At 51.2% G+C, this 16,159-nt stretch overlaps 1 protein-coding gene and 1 non-coding gene across 3 annotated transcripts; both read right to left on the bottom strand.

Moving 5' to 3' along the window:
- Positions 1 to 2,420: 2,420 nt before the first annotated feature.
- On the bottom strand, positions 2,421 to 12,016 carry Shroom1 (shroom family member 1). Of its 2 annotated transcripts, XM_057775591.1 has the most exons (8): positions 11,939 to 12,016; positions 5,389 to 6,373; positions 5,256 to 5,311; positions 4,492 to 4,707; positions 3,772 to 4,314; positions 3,545 to 3,683; positions 3,169 to 3,441; positions 2,421 to 3,056 (listed from the first exon to the last, which is right to left on the bottom strand). In XM_057775591.1, exons 2-8 carry the CDS (start codon positions 6,328 to 6,330, stop codon positions 2,724 to 2,726), a joined length of 2,502 nt encoding a protein of 833 aa, XP_057631574.1. In that variant the 5' UTR covers positions 6,331 to 6,373; positions 11,939 to 12,016; the 3' UTR covers positions 2,421 to 2,723. The 2 variants fall into 2 exon arrangements, with proteins under 2 accessions (XP_057631574.1, XP_057631575.1); XM_057775592.1 differs by lacking the exons at positions 4,492 to 4,707; positions 11,939 to 12,016 and having other exon boundaries at positions 5,389 to 6,511.
- A 3,816-nt stretch (positions 12,017 to 15,832) lies between these two features.
- LOC130878924 (U6 spliceosomal RNA) lies at positions 15,833 to 15,938 on the bottom strand. The gene has a single exon (XR_009057532.1). It is a non-coding gene; the product is annotated as a U6 spliceosomal RNA (small nuclear RNA).
- Between the last annotated feature and the right edge of the window lie 221 nt (positions 15,939 to 16,159).

Below are 16,159 nucleotides of genomic sequence, written 5' to 3'. Positions count from 1 at the left end.
GAAGCCGCAATGGCCTCATATGATCCCCATATGGTTTTTTTTTTTACAAAATGACACAATGTGAACATTGTTCTGTGTTCAATAGCCCGACTGTTACAACTAACGTTTTTAGTATGAATACGATCATTTAAAATTCCCAGCCAGTTGCGCTGAGTGACAGAACACATCAGAAAACAAGCCCAGAAGCATATTTCTCACTTTGGGGTCAGTGGTATTAAATACACACACACACACACACTCACACACACATGCCTTTTAATATGTCTAACTTCCAAAATACCCTTAACCTTTGTGAGCAAATATTCTTATCCTGGTGTCTGCAGCTTCGACACTCTAGCTGTCTCATGTTCATCTGCAGAACTGGTCCTGTGCACTCAGGGCCCCTGCACAAACGGAGAGGGATTTGTCTTGTGTTGGGGCAATCACAGACCACCCAAGGTCAGCCTTTCCCCAATACAGTACAAGTCCTACCTTTCTGGGCCTCCAGGCCTCACACCCACTTTTTCTGGGTACCCTCTCCCTCATCTTCAGCTCCTGTCCTCTGCTCACTTCTGGCCTGGCTGTTCCAGAGCTGATCTCAGACCAAAAGCTGGATAAGGTCAGTTTTGTTCGTGGTTTGAGATGTGTTCGAAGCTCTCTATCTGTTGCTAGGTCAGTCTATGACTCAATGCTCTTAAGAAAAACCTCCCACCTTGGCTTGGCAGGTGCTGTGATGAGAGACTCTAAACTCAGTGGACTTTCTTACTATTTTTGGAGGGGGGGTGTAGTTGGTTGATGATGGTTGGGAAAAGACCATGTTTGAGTATGTATGAATGCCATGGCACTCGTGTTGGGTCAAAGGACAACTTCTGAGAGCTGGCTCTCTCCTGGTGGAATCTGGAGTTTGAACTCAGGTTATCAGGTTTGTGCCGAAAGCCCCTTCACTGCCCGAGTCGTCTCCCTGGCCCAAGACCTAAGTAAGCTTTTGTGGTAGCGATTTGGTTACCCGGGTTTAGCAATTGCTGGTGGTTAGTGGCGCGCCCCTCAGCTGGGCCAGACTGATATTCCACCAAGGACCTCTTCAACTCTGGTGAGGCAGGACTGTTGCAGTTTGTCAATAAACCCCTTCCCTTTTACCCCCAACCTGTGCAGACAACACAGGCCCGTAGGTGTAGTTTTGGATGTCAGCTTCAAAATAAACACACAGAGACGTAATATTAATTATAAATGCTTGGCCAATAGCTCAGGCTTGTTACTAGCTAACTCTTACATTTTATTTTCTTATTTTGTTTGTTTGTTCTGTTTTTTTTTTTTTCAAGACAGGGTTTCTCCACGTAACAATCCTGACTGTCCTGGAATTCACTCTAGAACGGGCTGGCCTTGAATTCACAGAGACCCTTTTACCTCTGCCTCCCAAGTGCTGGGGTTAAAGGCATGTGCCACCACCACTCTGCTAGCTTTTACATATTAAATTAACCCGTATTTCTTATCTACACTCTACCACGTGACTCGATACCTTTGCTCAGTACAAGTTCATCTCCTCCTCTCCCTGTTTCCTCCTGATTCTGAGACTCCCCTTCTTCTCTGCGCCCTCTTTTTTCTATAAATCCTGCGTAACCTCTACCTATCCAGCTATTGCCCAGTCAGCGTCTTTACTAACCCAATCACAGTGACGCATACTCACACAGTGTAAAGGAATGTCCCATACATGCCTCTCTAAGAAAATTTATTAGAAAATAAACCATAATACTGTTTGCATCTTAAGCTGCAGTGTTCTGTCTTGACTTCTTTGCCTCCCACCAGCTCTGACAGAGGGACTCACCACCGCAAGAGGCGCGTGCAGGTCTTGTGCTCTTTTGTCCACGCTGTACCAGGGAGTGAACCTAGGGTCTCACGCGTGTCAAGCAAGCACTCTGCAACCCAACTCTAACTGCAGTCTCCTCTTTAAATTATTTTAGAATTTTGTTTGTTTTTTTTTTGGGGGGGTTGTTTTGCTTGCATGTATGTCTGTGCACCAACTGTGTGCAGGTCAGAGGGTGTCAGATCCCCTGGGGCCAGAGTCACAGGTGGGTGTGAGTCATACAATATGGATATTGGAGAAGGAACACAGGTCCTCTGGAAGAACAGCAAGTGGTTTTAACTGCTGAGCCCTCTCTCCGGCCTTTTCCAGCCCCTTTTTACATTTTATCATGAGGCAAGTCTCCTAAGCTGCCCAGAGTGGCGGTTAGCGATAGGCCTCGAACTTAAAATCTCCCTGCCTCAGCCTCCCATGTAGCTAGGATTACAGCAACATTACCACCAGGCCAGGTTTGAATACTGCAGGGTTTTTTTTTTTTTTTTGGGGGGGGGGGGTGTTGTTTTGTTTTTGTTGTTGTTGGGATTTTTTGTTTTGTTTTTCGAGAAGGGGGTTTCTTTATGTAACAGCCCTGGCTGTCCTGGAGCTGTAGACCAGGATGGCCTTCAACTCACAGGGATCCACCTGCCTCTGCCTCTGGGGCCTCTGGAGTGCTGGGATTATGGGTGGGCCACCACCGCCCTGCTGAATGGGTTTGTAAGACCCATACATTAATTCCCAAATAATCACAAGCTTGAGCAAGGCCCCCGGAGAACCTTGTGGGAAAATGTGTCCTGGGAAGGCCTAGTCTGAGGCCTCTCTAATCCCTCAAGGGAAAGCTCTCTCGATATAAAACATGGCCCCAGTGGACGGTGAGACTGAACAATACCCTCACCTCCACCACCTGTAACTAGATAGGGGTGGCAGGAAAAAGTGGCTTATTCAGAGGACGGATTCCTGGGGCCCAGGACAGTCTGGGAGAAAGGGGGTGATAACTGAAGTCGTTCCAGATGGTGTCCAGCTGTTCCTTAAGGAACCGGATTCGGTCGTCCAGGCTGCGCTGCTGGGATAGGATCCGGGCCTTAGCGGCCAGCAGCACACAATAGGAGCGCAGATGCTCTGCGGGCAGCTCCCGCTCCAACACCTGACGCAGGGCTTGCTCCCGCCGCGCCACGTGCTCTTTCAGCTCCTTAGCGTCCTCCTGCTGTCGCTGTAGAAGCCGCAGTCGCTGCAGCAGCGAGGCCTGGAACCACCGGGAGAGGGCGCAGTGAGCACCGCTGCTCGGGGATAGTCGGGGCTGTAGACCCGCAGGCCCTCCTAGCCCAGCTCCTTCCCCCAGCCTCAGCCTCTTTTACCCTCTCATCAGGATCGCTGTCTGAGCCCAGCCTGGCCAAGGCGAGGTTCACACGGGCCAGGCGGCTGCCCAGCAGCAGCAGAAGACCAAGCACGCGCTCTAGATCAGTCATGAACTGACGGAATCGCTCCAGCTCCCGGGGTGTACAGGCTTGGCTCACTGCAGCCTCCAGGTCTTCGTGACATTGGGTCCAGTCTGCAGCCTTACCCCGCAGTCTCTCCTGCTCAGCGTGAAGATCCTGGAGCATCTTCTGGAGAAGGTGGGCTAGCTCCACCTGGAGGGAGGGCCTAGGTATTCAAGAACTGGGCCAAACCCGGGAGTTTTCCCAGACACTAAGCTCCCCCACCGCCCAGCTTTCCCCACCGCTCCCGACTCACTTTCTTGGCCTGAATGCTGTCTGGTTTTGGGAGTCCCTGGTCATTTGACTGGTCAGGCACAGGGTGAGGGATAGAGTTTTCCGACCTTGATGCTTCCTGGGCAGTCGGCAGTTCCTGGGTGAAGGGGCTTCCGCAGGACCTGAGGACAAAGCCAGAATTCTCTGAGATTGTCTTCCTTAGTCTGCAGACTCAGAATCAGGAGTCCCTAGAGCCTGCCTGTCGCTCACCCTGCCTCCGAAGCTCCAGCGGTCTCCTCTCCTGCGTCCTCACAGGCTGGCCTCATCGCAGCTGCAGGAAAGAGTCCATCCAGCAGACCCAGAGGAGGCTCTGGACCCGGCTGGGCAGCAAAAGTGTCACTCAAAGAAGGATCCAGTCTGGCTAGCTGCTGAGCCAGCTCCTCAAAATGCCGACTAGGCCAGGTCGGCTTAAGACCAGGCTGGCCCCAGGTCAAGGAAGTGTGGTGAGGGAGACCTGAGGTCTCAGAGCCTAAAGGTCGCAGGACATCGACTGAGGGTCGCTTGAGGGAATTGTTTTCTGTAGCTGTAGAGGGACCAGCGGTCCCCAGTCCAGTAGTGTCAAAGGTTGTAGTCCCAGGAGGGCTATGGCTTGTGGGTCTGGAGGAACCCTCAGAACCGTTCAGGCCTTGACAATTGTCTTCCGCTCCTGTGATCCCTGAGCCCTTGTGGAAGGGGCTCTCTACCGAGGCTGTAATCTGGCCACCTTTTTTGATTAAGTCATTTTCAGACTGCTGGTCAGAGGCGTGGAGATCCCTAGAAGTGAAAGAGCTACTGAATCAGAAAAGGAAGGCTCTGGCCCAGCTGACTTCTCAAGGGCAGCCTGCCCCCATCCTCAACACCCGAACATTACCAGAGAGAGGTTCCCCGCCCTCTGGCATTTTCTAGATGTTTCTGTGTGAGAAGAGTGTCTCCCTGTGCTTGGGGATTCACCTGGTTGGGAGCCCCTGGGGGGCATGAGACTCTTGAGGTGATGGTGTCTCAGCTTCTTCCAGGAACACATCGTCATCCGGGAGGGAGGGGTGCGGAGTAGACACCGTGATGGTCTCAGGGACCCCCTGACCAGAGTCAGCTGGGCTGCTCTGGAGGACCTCTGCAGGACACACCACTGCCACCTCCTTCTGAGTCAAGAACCTAGAGGCAGGGACCCTACAATGACCGTGAAAGAGGGCCTTCCCAGTGCACCATAGAAACAGTAGCACACGCAGTTTGCAAAAGACAGGAGTCTCGAACTGAGGGAGGTAGACTTTCTCATAATGACCAATCCGTTGTCAGCTTGACTGAATTTGGAAACGCCTAGGAGACACGCCTGTGACTGACCACCGTGAGGGGGTTTCCAGAGAAGTGTCGCCGAGGAGGGAAGACCCGCCCCGAATGTGGGCAGTGCTATCTCATGGGCTGGGGTTCTGGGCTGAACAATAAATTGGGAAAGGAGAAAGAGAGCTGAGCACCAGCAGGAATCTGTTTCCCGAGAAGCCTCGATGCTCCCTGAATCCACGCCTTCCCCGCCATGATGGACTCTACTCTCTTCAACCCTGAGCCAAAATAAGTATTTCTTCTCTAAGCCCCCTTCGTTAGGAATTTGGTCACGACAATAGGAAAAGCAATGAATACAGGACCCGTGATTCCTTTTTAAGCAAGAGCTGTGAAAGTTGACTCCAGACAACGCTGTCCCCAGAGAGTCCCCTGTCTCTCACCTGGAAAACTTGATCTGAAGTAAAGGTCTGGGGGTTTCCGTCCTTTGAGGAACAGCCTAGGAAAGAGAACAGTGGCTTGAAATAGAGCTGTCTCCTAGATGCCGCCCTCCCCACCAGCCTTTATTTTCCATACCTGGACAGTGGTCAGAGTCCTTTCTGAACCCGTGCGGCGACCCATGACCTCGCCTGATATGCTCTGACTGCGACCCGCAGGCCTACAGGCACTGCGAAGATTCACGGACGGCGAGTCCAGCTCCACTGAGCTTAGGGACTGAGTCTCCTGCAGCAGCCTTTTGGACTTAGCGTGCGCCCCACGCTGCAACTCCTGGGTGGAACAAGCCTCTCTCAAGCCCTCACCCGTGGGTCCGCCGCTCCAACCCACGCGATGCAGTTTGCCTGGCTCTGAGAAACAGCACATCCGCTGCTGGCTGGCCAGACGCCCACGGCCAGGAACACCCAGCGCTGGGACCGCGGTGCGCGCCAGCTCCGCTTCTCCTGCCTCGTGGCTGCTAGAGGCAGAGCGCGCGTGCACCGTAGGTGGCCGCGTGGTGATCGCGGGCCGCAGACGCCCGGGCAGGCTCATGCGGAGCTCCTTTCGCTGGAAGGACGTTTCCCGCAGAACTCGTCGCTGCGCACCCTGCAGCCGCTGGCGGTAGGCGGCTCGTGAGGCTGGGGGGCTGGGGGGCTCAGCGGTGAGTGCACCAGCCTCAGCCTCGGCTGCCAACGCGTACAGCAGCGGGGTGTCCTGTCTGTTCAGGGATCCCGGGCTTCCTTGGACCTCTGGGGGCCGCGGGTCACTGTGCCCAGCGACTACTGGCTCGGGCCGCTGGGTAGTTGGAAGGACAGCGTCCCGCGGGGTAGGGGATCTGCTGCCCCAAACCACGCGCACGTAGTCCCAGTCTAGGTAAGGGAGGATCTCGGTGCCAGGAGATGGTGTGTGCATCTCCGGACCACCAGATGCCGCGGAGAAAGAGCTGTAGGCCGAGTCGGCGCGCGTGGACAACCGTCGCAAGTCCAGGCTTCCAGTGGCTGAGGCCGGGGAGGTGCGGCCGCTCCCAGTACCCAGGGCCTCCATGGCTGTGCAGCTGGAGACTGGCGCTGGCAGGGCTGGTTGAAAGCTATAAAAAAAAAATACAAAAAAAAAAAAAATACATGGGTTGTTGGGTGAATGGTTCAGTTAAGAATTAGGACAACCTGCTGCCTCCAAAACCATAGAGAACCCGGGGCTTACATATCCACTCCCGGGTCGGTCGGTCCCTAGCTCTAGAATCTTCCTCCCACCCTTCAGTATGGTAGAGAAACTTCAGAATTTGAGGTGGCATGGACAATAGAACTCATTGTAGAGCGCAATTCTAGGGGTTGAGATTCTCAGTTCTGACTCAATTGGCTCATTCCCTTGTCTCAGGGAACTCAGGCCTTTCCGAGTTGCACCTCTGCGCTGGCACCTCTAGCAATGTTGAGAATAGGCACATGCTCAAACCCCAGTCCCGCCCAGGCTGCTTCCTGGCCATTCTGTTGGCTTCTCTGTGTGATCTTTCCCTGATAAACAACGGATCAAGAATGTTCTGAGATCACAGAGAAGCCCAAAGAAGGAGGGGCGGGGCAAGGCAGGAGCAGGGGCAGCTTCACAGTCTCTGTCCACTCCCACCCACTCTGTGTCCTTTATGGTCCAGGTGTGTCATAAAAATACTCATCTTGATCCCCATCTCCCTATGTGCTTTTTACAGATGAGAACCCCGCGTTCTGAGGAGGAAGTGGTTCACCCAGAGGCACACACAGGTCCTCAGTGGCAGAGCCCCTGGCTGGAATCTAGGCATGCCTCCAAGCTCACTGCAGCCAAAATCAATTTCCTAGAGGCAAACCCTGCCCAAAGCCCTTGCCATGGCTCCCCTTCCCCCAACAAAGCCCAAACCCAGAGAGGGAAATAAGTCACCTTTAAGTACCATAAATTCCAGAACAATAAACTGGGCGAGTCTGCAACTCTGTCTTCCATCTTGGACCACCCATGAGCTGACACTCACCTCCCTTAGGCTTTGCTAAGAGGCCTCAGCTTGGAGGTCTTGGGGCTCCTAGAGACCTCCACAGTGTCACTCATTCCCCTACTCTGTAATTGTTTGCCATTTCCTCCTCCCATTCCCAGCCCTAAGCTTCCTGAGGACAGGTCCTGCCCTCGTTTGTCACCCAGTGCCTGGCACCAGCCATGGCATGTAGTCTGTGTTAAATAAATAGTTGCTGAATGGCAAGGGAAGGGTCAGAGGTGTGGGGAGCTGATGGAGGAGTGGAAGAAAAGGAAGAGGCTTCGTGCTTTACGCCCCTCTTCTCCCTTTCCTATTCGTCTTTTCTGGGGAAGGCGGCAGAATGGGTGAGGAGGCCCCTGCCGCCTGGACATAACCAGGTTACTCATGCATTATCAGGAAGAAACAGAGCCTGCAGGCAAGCAGGACTGGCTGGAAATCGATCCCTCCCCAGTGCCGGGAGGCAGAGCAAAGGGAAGGCCAGTGTGGTTGTGCTGTGTCTGGCTGAGAGCAGCATTGAGGCTTGGGGATCTATGGGGAAGTTTGTCTTCCTTGTCCTGATTGGCTGTGGGGGGGATGCAGAGATTAGGGAGGCACACACCTGGCATGTGGTCCAAGAGCAGGCTCTTTCGAGCTTCCCAGACACTGGAATTCAGGGTCATCTTATACCCATCTCTTCAAGGTGCAGGCTACTTATTGTACATTGCTGGGAATGAGTACAGGGGCATAAAGCCTTTCTATAGTGGAGAGGCAGGGGAGCCTTCACTAGCGTAGGGCCAGACATCTTGATGTGGCCCAGTGAGACAGCCCCACAGGTTGAGAACCACTGCCAAAGAGGAGAGTCGACTCTTTTAAAAAGGTCTACCCTGGCTGCTCAGACACCAGCTTTCTCATGCTCTCTCTCTTTCTCTCTCTTCCTAATTTTTCTTTTCTTTAAAAAGTTTTTTTTAGAGTTGGGCAGTAGTGGTGCTTTTCTTCAATCTCAGCATTCAGGAGGATCTCTGTGAGTTCAAGGCCAGCCTGGTCTACAGAGCTAGTTGCAGGAAAGTCAAGGCTACACAGAGAAACACTCTAGAAAAACCAAACAACAACAAAAAGAAGTGTGTGTGTGTGTATGCACATGTGTGTACATGTGGAAGCCAGATGCAGATGTTGATGTCTGATTTCTTCCTCAATGTCCTTTTGCCTTTTTTTTTTTTTTTTTGTTTTTGTTTTTGTTACAGGGTCTCTCAATTATGTAACCCTGGTTGTCCCAGAATTCTCTAAGTAAACCAGGATGCCCTTGAACTCATGGAGATCCACCTGCCTCTGCTTCCAAGTGTTGAGATTAAAGGCATGCGCCACCAAGCTTGGTGCAACCCTACTTTTTGAGACAGACTCTTTTACTGAACCTCATGTGGCTAGGCTGACTGACCAGTGAGTTCCAGAAATCCCGCCTCTGCTTCAGCCTCCACTCCCAGCAACAGTGTCCTGCTCTTTGCTTGGGTATTGGGGATTCAAACTCAGGTCCACATGCTTATACAACAGGCGCTTTACTAACTAAGCCATCCTCCAACTCCTCTCTTCCTACTCTTTCTAAACCCAATTCACGGCTGGCGTACACCACCCATGCATGTTCATGGAATGCGAAGGCATTTCCTTAGAGGAGGCTTCGAGGCTGGACTTGGAGGGAACGCGGCCATGTCTGACAACTTGAGTCTAATCCCGGGGACACACGTGGGTGGGAGAAAGAGCCGACTCCGCATGCTTACTGTCACAGTGGCAGGCAGATTCCCTCTCTCCTCCCCTTCCCCTCTCTCCTACATACAAATTCAAATAAATTTAAAAAATGGTTTTTATAAAGAAACCATGAAGCTGGGCAGTGGTGGCACACACCTTTAATCCCAGCACTTGGGAAGCAGAGGCAGGTGGATCTCTGTGAGTTGTGAGTCTGAGATCAGCCTGGTCTACAGAGTGAGTTCTGGAACAGCTAGAGCTAAATAAGAAACTCTCTCTCTCTCTCTCTCTCTCTCTCTCTCTCTCTCTCTCTCTCTGTCTTTGAGAAGCCCTGTCTCGAAACACCACCACCAAAACCAAAAACAGACAAACAAAAATGAAACCATGAAAATTTATATTAGTGAGCTTCTGACACAACAAAGGATTTCTAGTCACCAGGTAAAAATGGCTAACACAGCTGGAGGGAGGCGTTAAGAGCACTTGCTATGCTGGATGTGGTGGTGCACACTTTTAATCCCAGCATTTGGGAAGCAGAGGCAGATGGGTATCTATGAGTTTGAGATCAGCCTGGCCCACATAGTAAGTTCCAGACCAGTCAAGGCCTGTCTCAAAAATCAGACAAGCAGGCAAACAAACAAAGAGAACTTGTTCCTTTTGCAGAGGCTCCAGATTTGGTTCCCCAGCACCCTCATGGAAGTTAACAATCATCTGTACCTAGAGTTCCAGGGGATCCCGTGCCCTCTTCTGGTCTCCATGGGCACCAGACATGCATGCAGTACACGTACATACATGTATGCAAAAACACACGCATAAAGAATAAAAATATAAAAATAAATATTAAAAGCAAAACAAACAAAAATAGTTTATGGGACAGAAAGGTGACTCATGGGGCAAAACTCTTCACTGTGCAGGCCTGACAAGTTGAGTTGGATCTCCAGGACCCAGATGAGAAGTCAGATTCAGGGGCTGGAGTGAAGGCTCAGCAGTTAAGAGCGCTGTCTACTCTTACGAAGGACCTAGGTTTGATTCCCAGCACCCACATGATGGCTCACAACAAACTGTAACTCCAGTACCAGATGGTCCAACACCTTCCAAAGGCTATTGCATGTGCTTGGGCACATATACATAAAATAAAATGCTTTTTAAAAGTCAGATGTTTCAGGGCATATCCGTAATTTCAGCATACCAGTGGTGGGATGGGAAGGAGAAACAAGAGAACCAGCTGGAAGCTTGTAGAGCAGCTACCCTCAAATACACGATGTAGCGGAAGAAACAAGAGAGACCTTGCCCCGCTAAGGTGGAAAGTGACAATGGACTCTTGAAAGTTCCCCTCTGATTTCTGTAACTGCACCACGACACTTGTGCCCATACTAACACACACTTAAAGTAATGAATGAAAACATCAACGTATAATGAACCATTAAATGTGTACATATGTGTGTTTTCTTATTGCTCCTAACTTGTCGCAAGGATGCTATTGCATTGGTGGCCCCAGTGGGTTTCTGTCCACGCAGGACTCCCATATTGTGCTCTTTGTAGAATCTGCTGTGCCACCAGGACCTTGGAGCATCAGCACAAACAATAAGGAATGGCCATGCTTGTCCCCAGAGCAGGGGGTTGCAGCATCGTCTGCTAGGGTCGTTGGGATAGAGGAAGGTACTTGTCACCTGAACAAAGAATAAGTGAGCTGTGCTCAGGACTCAGAGCTCGGGCTCTTGGGGGTGGAACACCAGACCAGGAGGATGAAATTCCAGAGACCGGACAAGCTGTGCAGTGCTCATTCATTCCGGGCCATCAGGGCTTTCCTGCGGCCATGGCAAGTCTAGCGGCGATTGGGATATGGGCCTGGGGCTCTAGAGTAAAGGTGGACCCAGGCAAACAACCAGACCCAGAGCTTCAGTCAAAGCTTGTCAGGAAATTCGATGAAGACAGTTTTCAGTGGATAAAACCACACTGAGACAATGCATGGAAGACCAGGGCAAGAGACAGGAGAGGTGCAGGGGAAAAGACAACCTCAGAGCTCATCTGGAATGAAACTGTCCTTTCAAGGGCCACCTCCCATCTGACTTCCTGTGTGGACCTATGCAGGCCCCTTCTTGCCTCTGGCCTCCCCTTAGTACTGTGGAGGGCTGTAACTGCACGCCACCACCGACTCTTCTAGAATCAGAGCCCCCGGGGTTCAAGACCAGATCTTAAGTCCTCACACCCCAGACTAGGTCTGACGGGTGAGCAACCTGGAAGACTCCTTGATCCTCTCTCTACTCCTATTCTCCAAGGCCATAAATGACACTGCACCCCTGTGCAACAACCATTCTGAGACACAGCAGCTGGTCTCTGAAGCCCTGGGGCGGCCCCTACTGAGACCCTTCTTCCAGAAGATGTACAGAATACACAGGTGTACAAAATACCTGGGTATAGGCAGTCCCTGGCATGGACAGAGCACATACCCAGGTTCAAATTCTAGGCAAACAAGGGCTCAAAAGGGGGTTGGAGCCAAGCTCTGGGAACCACACTGTGGCGGCAGAGTCACATGGAGAGGCGAGAGAGGGAGCTTGAGAAACTAGGAGAGCGGATGGCCTCTGACCAGCGTATTTCTGGGCCTTTCCTGGGGTAACTCATGGTCCGAGAAGATTGGGAATTGAGAGGAACCAGGATTCTCCAGCAACCAAAGCTCAAGAACAGAGGGTCACCGGGCGGACGCCACTGTGTGCCGATTGCCCGCAACAGCTGGGCCAGTTGAACCGGCTCTGCCCCCTACCAGGCCCAGAGGAAAGGTGCGCAGGGGCTTTACTCCGCTGGCGCAGCCGGACTGGACTCCAGGTAGGAAGGTCTAGACAGAAGGACAGTCTGGACACTTCGCGGCCGCCACTGTCACCGCCCTGACCCTCCCGTCCTGGTCCTCCTCCTGTGAACTACGTGGTGCTGCTCCCCTCACCCGGCCCCGCCGCGTACCTGTAGCTCCAGCCCGAGACGCGCACCAGGGCGCCCGCGGCCGGCCGCACGGTGACATCCGAGCCTCGGGCTCCAGCTCCCAACGCCACCTCCAGGCTCCAGCCGCTGCAGGGGAGGCGCCACCTCCTGCCAAGGGGGGCGGGAGCCTCGAGTGGCGGCGGGGCCCCGGGAGCCGCGCCCCTTCCTAGTGTGACTCTGAGCGTGGTCCCCAGTCCCGGGCCCCGGACCTCTTACCAAGGCTGAGAACCTGAGCGGGAGGGCGATCGCACTCGCTCCAAGCACTGCTGGATCTGCAGGCAAGTCTTCAGCACCCACAGTTTCTCCTCGGTGCGGAGGTCCAACTCGCCCCGAACAGCAAAAGTTCACCTTCGGGTTCTTTCTTTCTTTCTTTCTTTCTTTCTTTCTTTCTTTCTTTCTTTCTTTCTTTCTTTCTTTCTTTCTTTCTTTCTACTTTTAAAAATTACGTCCTTTTATTTACTTATTAGGTGTGAGTGTGCGTGCCTGCGTGTGTCTGTGTGTATGTGTGAAGGCTCCCATGTGGATGTCAGAGAACAACTTCAGTTCCTTCCTTCCACCCTGTGGAGTCCTAGGTGATCTGGCTTGGTGACATGAACCTTTATCCACTGGACCATCTCTCCTGGTCTGTTCTCTTAAGCTCCGTGGAGAAAACAGAAGTGTCCCGGGGCTCTTGCCTTATGCTCTCTCTCTGTGTGCCTTAGATGGTAATGACTGTGTCTCTACTCAGACTCATATTTCCAAACCCCTGCTGCTGCCTGCTTGACCCCTTCCTCAGGCTCCCGTCTTTGGCTCCTTGTTTCCCACTTCTCCCTCTACCAGACCCAGACCTGACAGAGCCCTGGACATATGGGCGCACGTCCGTGACTGGGAACACGCCTTCACTTGGGACCATCTCATCCCTAAAGAATGCTCTGCTAGGCCTTGAGAGATGGCTAAGTGGTTTAGATCACGTGTTGCTTTTGCTCAACAAAATCATGCTGTCTGTATTTTTTATTCTGTAATTGTGTGAATATTCGTGTGAATGGTGTCAGTTTACACACTTGAGTGCATAAGCCTACAGAGGCCAAAAGATGGCATCAGATCCCCTGGAGCTGGAGTTGCAGGCAGTTGTAAAATGACGAATGTGGGCGCTGGGAGCTGAGCCTGGGTCCTCCGGAACAGAAGCAGATGATCTTAACTTCTGAACCATCTTTCCTGGCAAATGTCTATTTTTGAAATTCCAACAAAACATGGATCATTGTTTGTATCCAAATGTCCTCTTAGACTGTAAGTACTCCTTCGGGGCACATTTGCTTACTTTTTATTTCATTTGAGAAACACTCTCAGGACCTTGTTGGCCTTGATTTCACAATTTTTATGCCTCAGCTTCCCAAGGGCTAAGCCACGGATGTGAGGGCAATTGGCTGTGACATCTGTCATCCCATTGACCACCAGGGTTGACTCAGCTGACCTAGCAGGCTAGGCAGGGATTCCCATCCTCCGTGTATGTCCCTTCCTCACACAGATGGGGGCCAATCTTTGTCCAAGGACATGAGCAACTGCACTTGCCCCCTAGAACCTCCAGACAAGCTTCCAAGTGCTGAGCCACCATGCCCAGTTGTTTGCACATCACACACACACAGACAGACACACACAATTTGTTGTTATCTGTTTTTCCAAGATGAGGTTTCTCTATGTAGTTCTGGCTGTCTTGGAACTCACTATGTAGACCAGGCTGGCCTCTTCTGCTTCCCATGTACTGGGATTAAAGGTATGTGCCAGTACACTTGGCTTGGGACCACACTTTTTTTAAATTTCTATTTTATTTTTTGTGTATGGGTGTTTTGCCTGAATGTATGTCTATGCCATATGTGTGCTGTGGTGTCTGTGGATGCCAGGGGAAAAAAAGCATCAGATCTCCTGGAACTGAAGTTACAGACAGCTTGTGAGTCACCAAGTGGGTGCTTAGGATTGAACCCATGTCCTCTGGAAAAGCGGCCAGGGCTATTCATTGTTGAGCCATCCCTTGTGCTGGGATCAGATGGGTTTGCCACCAAACCCAGCTCTGCTCTTTACAAATTATTATAAATTTTTAAATGTATTTGGGGGACTCTGTACATGTGGAGGTCAGAAATCCATCTTGGATGTGGCTCCTCAGGAGCCATCTACCTAATTTTCTGAGACTATGTCTCTCTCTCAGTCCTGGGGCTCAGGTTGGCTGGCTAGCAAACCCCAGGAATCTACTGACCGCCGCCCCTCCACTACTGGGATTACCAGCATGAACCACCACATCAAGCTTTGTGTGTGGGTACCGGGGATCAAACCCAGGTCCTCATGCTTGCATGGCAAACGCTTTACCCACTGAACCATGTCTTTGCTTTTGAATTACACACTCAAGCCACTAAAGTTATCCAAAGAGAGGACTTTGGCCATGCGAAAGGAGCAGAGGGAGAATGGAGCTTGCCATCCTCTGCGGGGGGGAAAGCTCAGTGAAGGCTGGCAATCCTTCCTTTCAGACCACTGTTGCAAAGACGGAATTGTGGCTTTCCTCCTGAATGCCTGTATTTCTCCTTTGCCTTACAGATGCTCTTCCATTTGAGCCTAACAGTCTCCTCCAGCCAGACTCACAGCCCCAGGCCTGGGGTCTTCCTGGTCTGTCCTCATTTTTACATTATCCACAGGCCTTTGCACAAAAGAAGATACACGAGGAAAATGAACACAGGCATCTGTCTTCTGCCAGCTCCATGAGATCCAACTTTGTTTCTCTGGTCTTTTGGCACTAAGATGAAATTCATATCCCTTACAGTTCATTTTGGTTCTCAAAATTAGAAACTAACTTAGGGACTGGGGAATGTGGCTCAGTTGGTAAAGTGCTTGCCTAGCATGCCTGAGGTTCTGGGTTCCATTCCCACCATTCCTTGAAGTCAGGCACGGTGACACACACCTGTACTGCTAGCATAATGGAAGAGAGGGCAGGAGGATCAGAAGTTCATGGTCACTTATAGAATGTTTGAGGCCAGCCTGGATGGGATACATGAGACTCTGTTTCAAAAGAAAGAGGAGAGAGAGAGAGAGAGAGAGAGAGAGAGAGAGAGAGAGAGAGAGAGAGAAGCCTAGTGTGCTGACACACACTTTTAATCCCAACACTCAGGAGGCAGAGGCAAGTGGACCTCTGTGAGTTCAAGGCCAGTCTGTTCAAGACCAACCAAGGTTACATGATAAGACCTTGTCTCAATGCCAGCCCTCTCAAAAAAAGGGAAACTAAGTCAGATTTGAACTGAACTGTATCTGTATCCTGAGACAATTTTCTCCCACCCCGGATGGTCAAGCTGCTCATTTGCATTTGGGCTCTACAAAGAGATGAGGTCATGTCCTCAGAGTCCTCTGCTAACGCCATTCTTCTGTTCCAGCTAGCACTCTCAGGCCTCTGCCGCGGAGGACTCAGATCACCAGGAACATCAACCCAGGTCTGGAGCTCTGGCCCGAGGCTGCGCATGAGAGCTGTGTGCTGGACTTTGGCACAGAACTGTGCGACAGCGTGCCATGTGCATGCCAGGCGCATGTGGGGTGAATTTTGGTTGTTGGCTCTGGAAATAGAGCATAGAGACTCCTGGGTTCACCAGGAAAACCTTTCTGCTTTTGACCCCAGGGCCTGCCCAGTTAGTCACACTTGACTCTGAAACCTAGGTGTGAATATGTTGACTTACACCATTATCCACATGGTTTTTTGCTTTTTGTTTTTTGTTTTTGTTTTTTAGGCAGTGCTAGCCTTGAGTCTTCTTTCTTTTTTTTTTTTTATAATTATCAATGAAGAAATTTAATTAATAATAGTACATAGTTAATAATAACTCAGTAAAAAGTGGTTGCAGGATTGCAATGAGATCTTAGTCATTAACAAAAAATATGGAACGCTTCACGAATCTGCGTGTCATCCTCGCGCAGGGCCCTGCTAATCTTCTCTGTATCGTTCCAGTTTTAGTATACGTGCTGCCGAAGCGAGCACTGAGTCTTCTTTCTTTTTCATTTCTTTTCTTTATTTCTTTTTTGTTTTTTGAGACAGTGATTCACTGTAATTTTGTCTGTCTTGGAACTCACTCTGTAGACCAGGCTGGGCTCAAACTCACAGATCAACCTGTCTTTCCTCTCAAGTGCTGGGATTTAAGGTGTACACCAACACTACTCAGTGGGCCTTGAACTTTCTTTGTAGCCAGAGACGACTTTGAA

Source organism: Chionomys nivalis, chromosome 7 (assembly GCF_950005125.1).
Source record: "Chionomys nivalis chromosome 7, mChiNiv1.1, whole genome shotgun sequence".
Lineage (NCBI taxonomy): Eukaryota > Metazoa > Chordata > Mammalia > Rodentia > Cricetidae > Chionomys > Chionomys nivalis.
The sequence above is the reverse complement of the archived record's forward strand: the minus strand, read 5'-3'. Positions and strand labels throughout refer to the sequence as shown.